The sequence below is a fragment of the Cyclopterus lumpus genome, chromosome 24 (assembly GCF_009769545.1).
Source record: "Cyclopterus lumpus isolate fCycLum1 chromosome 24, fCycLum1.pri, whole genome shotgun sequence".
Classification (NCBI taxonomy): Eukaryota; Metazoa; Chordata; class Actinopteri; order Perciformes; family Cyclopteridae; genus Cyclopterus; species Cyclopterus lumpus.
In genome coordinates, this window is record NC_046989.1 from 3212362 (window position 1) to 3217399 (window position 5038).

Below are 5038 nucleotides of genomic sequence, written 5' to 3' on the forward strand. Positions count from 1 at the left end.
TACAACGCATGGATGTATAGACAAAATATTCACTTTTCATTTCATGCACAAAAACACACACATTTTCGATAAACGTGACATTATTAAATAGTTGTTATTTAGACATTTTAAAAATTATTTTTTAAACGCATGCCACATTTAACATGTCATTTATTGCTGCATTATTATCCATGCAGCTGCAACCATAAATAATAATAATAATACAAACATACCTTTGTAGTTTGAGAGAATACATTTTCGCACTCTTCTCGCGCATCAGTTGAGATTTCTCCGAATTTGCAGCGTTATGATCCATTTAATCAGAATGCAGTCAGCCGTCTGAGATTTAAATAAATAAATAAATATGGATTCCTTTTTTTTTTAAATGGGGGAAAAAAATGTATAAGAGGATGCTGCAGGAGTTGCCGGTGAGAATCGACAGGTCCGGGGTTCCGGGGTCCGGGGTTCCGGGGTTCCGGGGTCCGGGTCTTCCTTCACTCGACGCCGGGGAAAGTCACCCGAGAGCGCATTTCTGTGAGCACCGAGACTTCAGAACAAACCGGTTCAATTCTTTCATTGCGGGTTTGTGGAGAGGAGGAAACCACGCGCAGGGTTATGAGGGAGCTTTTTATTTTAATTTATTTCAAATGATGTTGGAGTTGTGTCGCCTCGAAACGCGGAGCAGCAGCAGCAGCAGCAGTGATGATGGTGATGGTGATGATGATGATGAGGCTGCTGCTCGGTTAGTGTGCGGGACCGATACCTTCAAGCCTGACTGACCTCCGGTTGGTGCATCCCGTAACGGGGACGAGCATCGGCGCGAGGGAAAATCAATTCATTCGCAGAATCACAGAGGAAACCGCTCACGTGAATTTACGTTAATTTAAAGAACGTGTTAAAAATGTTGCGTAAAATAAACACACTTTTTTTCCTTGACTTTTGCAGATAAATCCGTGAATATTCAACCTTGATGCGTGATATATTCAAAGCAGGTTCATGCCATGCTGTAAATATATGATACAGGCAATGTCTGAGCCAAATGCCAATAATAATGTAATGTTTAAAAAAGTTTACAATTTCTCTGTCTAAAAACTTTTTAAACTTTGTTTTTCTTCGATTAATGGCAGTCTAAAAAACAATATCTCTCAAAATATAATATCATGAACTAAACTATAGGGGTCATTTCAGTAATATTGTTTGTGTGCATACTGTAAGTGTCGATATATGTTGAATTAAAATATACAGATTACATAATAATCCTATTTATGCAGCTGTACAAAAAGTATAAAGCAACAAAATAAATAGATCCATATTTAATGACATACGCCCATGATAACTACGAAGACACTGCACATACAAACATGTACTGTCACACATACATAATAAGATTTAAAACCTCTCACATCTTCAATAAAAAGTCACAGTCAGCTCCTTTGAACTGGCCGAAGATTAAGATGTAAACAAGTCCACAGTTGGTTGTTGACTGAATTTATTACGTTATGCATTTTTCAAGATATAAAACGCAGTACAATAAACAATAAACCTTCAATGGGGTTATTTACAAGTAATAATAGTATGGAGTTGCGTCTCTGGATGTCTCTAGTCATCATTCATTGTGACAGATGGTGCGTTCAGAGTCTGGTGGGACTAACGTACATTTTAATCTTATGCGTTTACTGTGTTGTTGTAGCTACACAGCCTAAATGTTTAAACTGATGCAAACTGTATTTTGTATTATTTAATTAGTCCCAAATTAGTTGAAAGAAACTGCGCTCAAATTGTACCAAGGTTGTGGCAAAAAGTAGCGAATATATAAATATAACTATATATACATAATATTTTATAATAGAAATCGTATTTATTTGTATTTTATCCAACACAACATATCTGCTACACTTCTAAAAAAATTAAAACAATATTTGAATTAAGTGTGAATTAGGTGGCTAGTGGCAATATTTCCGATTACCGTAAATCCAACATCGTCTTACGCCTTCGTGACGTCATGACGCTCTCCGTGTTTTGGTTTTTCCGCGCCGCGCAGACAAGAGGAGCTCGCGACATGGAGCCAGCGAGCGGCTCCGGTGCCGTTAAACCGGACGGACGGCCGACGGACGGAGCGGTGGAAGCGGACCGGTCCGTGTCACGGTCCGACAGGTGATCATAATAATAAATAAAATAAAGTTTAAATGGCCGCGGCCTTACAGTCAGAAAACACGGCTGACGTTAGCTCGCGGAGCTAGCTTGACGCGTTGTGTGTGTGTGCGCGCGCGCGCGTGGCCGCGGTGAACAAAAGCTACGCGGCGTTCACGCCAGACTCACGCGCGCGCAAACAAACGACTATGTGTACGTGACGTCGTCGGTAAACGTTTCTGTCTGTGTGTGTGTGTGTGTGTGTGTGTGTGTGTGTGTGTGTGTGTGTGTGTGTGTGTGTGTGACGTTAACGTTTTCAACGTGTAACGGCTAATTCTGCTCTAACGAGGAGAGGTTGTTATTATCAACCGTGGCACGTGGCACTGTGGGGTCAGGGTCGGTCCGGGATACTGACCCGGGATGCATGCTCAAAAATAAATAAAATAAAATATATATATTTATTCATAGATAAGTCAGGTTAATGATTTGCTTGACTAATGCACAATAACTGTCTTGTGCAGGTTTTCTTAAAGGAATTCCCCATCATCTTTTCTAAATACTAACGAATATAATACACCTTTTTACATACATTTATGTTTAATATTTAAAACGGTTTACATTGAGCGTCTTTTATTATTGCAGGGAGCTATTTATCATCAGAGATGTAAAAAGAGTGATCACTGATATCATTTAAAAAAAGCATAAATCTTGATCTTTATTACTTCAAGAAGTTACACTAAATAAATTAGAGACAATCTTATATTTAAATACATTTGTCACTTATTTACACATAAAGGGAGCAATCCTGGGCAGAAGGATCTTAAACCGTTTTTATCTAAATTTAAGCACGTCTTCGACCTGCAGACCGTTTCACCTTTTTTTAAATTTTTTTTTATCTATAAGCAAAGATTTTAAAGATTTTCGTAGGAGGTCAGTGAGATATTCATAATGTCCCCGCCAGGTGATGACAGCCTTACTCGTGTGATCGGTGGCCTCTACCTTGAGCCTCGCTGCGTCCAGGGCGGCGGTGTGATTTTCCTGGGGAGGGTCGCGAGTTCCCCCGTCCTCCCCCTCAAGCGCACCGACAGCAGAGACCTCACTGTGGAGACGAGAGTCCAGAGAGGGAGACGCCGAGAGCCCGTCGTCTCCCTCTCGCCTCTCTGCAGGACAGCAGAGCGTCTGCAGCTCCACAAATATAATACAGGCTTTAAATGGGACAATTTTCTGCCTCACGACTTTCATTAGCTGTGTTTGATCGGAAAAGAAAAGTCTGCTTTTGATTATAAGACCTGTCTTACAATTATCTTTGTGGAGCCTGCAGGTGCCACACAACGACTTAACTGCCTTTTACATGGAGCAGCAGCAAGAGGAGGGGCCATCTATGAGCTGAACGGCATTTCTGATGGCAAACGGCGTAAAAACTAACGTCAGGAAAGGAGTCGCAAACTAAATCAGAGCTGCATTCTGCAGTGAAGTCTGCCGGCATGTTTGCAAATACACATTTCATTTAAAGTGTTGTGTCCTCACGGTGGCTTTAGTATTTATATAATTTCATAATTGTGTATTTCAATAAGGGCTTGGGCAGGCCGTCTGATCTCGGCTATCTGTTGTCTCCCCACGTCTTTCACTCCAGTGGGAGTGGAGACGATTCCCTGGACGGCCTCTCAAACGCCGTCCCTCGCTGCCCTTTGACCCCGTCTTTATCGCCAAGAAAGCGAACCACCAGCCAGTCCAAGACCGAGCCGCCGCTGCTGAGGACCAACAAACGGACCATCTACACCGCCGGCAGGCCGCCCTGGTACAACGTCACAGGGACCACCTTCAAAGAGGCCTTCGTTATCGGTGAGCCATCGAGCAACTGTTATCTATCTATATATTTTATATGTATATATATATATATATATATATATATATATATATATATATATATATATATATATATATATATATAAATAATATTTATATGTATAAATAATATTTATATATATTTTATGTATAATATATATATTATTATTATTTTTTTAAAAATATATATTAAAATTATATATATATATTATTTATACAACATTTATAGACGTTCTGGCTTTATTTGGGGCGTTTCTTTTACAGCAGGCCACCATTTTGCTGATCAGCAGGGGTAAAATATCGGTCCCAGTGGCAGTAAAATGAAGTGTGTGTGTTTCTGTGTACACATCTGCATGCGTGTTAGTTTGACGTCCACAGAGCTGATGGTCCGTGGCTAAGCGCATCAGGTCGGCATGAGTGGGGATACGTGGAGGGGGGAAGTGGACATTGTGTTTAGTAGGCGATCTGTTATTGTCAACGGGACACAGCGGCTGGCCACAATTTCACACTCTGCTGTACCGGAGTCGATAAAAAGGGTCCGACTGAGCAACCGCAGGAACGTGACGATAACATGCACAGACAACACACATATATATATATATATATATATATATACACACGTGCAGAGATTTTAAGAAGAGATGGACGTGTGAAAGAACAGAGAAGGGAGAGATGAGGATAGAAACCCAGTGTGAAGCTCACGGATACCACTTTTCTATCTCCTCATTCTGGTTTCATTGCAAATAGAATACACTGGTTCTATATGAACACAGGATTTTTTTTTTGTAAGTCAGAGACAGTATTTCTGTGGTCGCTCTGAAGCTGTAATCGTACACGGGAAGGAGGGAAGATCTGCAGTGATTTGTCCTCGGTGTCCTCAGTCAGCAGTTTAGACCTTGATGGGTCTTATCTGGGTCCAACCCTTCACTAACAGTTGTTTATGCCACAGAAGTAGCTCTGTAGGCTATTACACACACACACACACACCCCAGTTTTCCGCCGTCTTGGCCCAGTTCCCAGGATTGTTGTCCTGAAGGATGGCTGTTGTGGTCCATAGCTCAGGAGGTCGAGTGAGGCTTTATTT

At 41.1% G+C, this 5038-nt stretch overlaps 1 protein-coding gene across 1 annotated transcript in view; it reads left to right on the forward strand.

Moving 5' to 3' along the window:
- Window positions 1-1984: 1984 nt before the first annotated feature.
- The window catches only part of si:ch211-243j20.2 (uridine-cytidine kinase-like 1), a 13742-nt gene continuing 10688 nt past the window's right edge, over window positions 1985-5038 (forward strand). Inside the window, 2 exon segments of the mRNA XM_034528252.1 lie at window positions 1985-2133; window positions 3743-3951. Of these exon segments, the coding sequence (XP_034384143.1) occupies window positions 2039-2133; window positions 3743-3951 (304 nt within the window). The 5' untranslated portion in view covers window positions 1985-2038.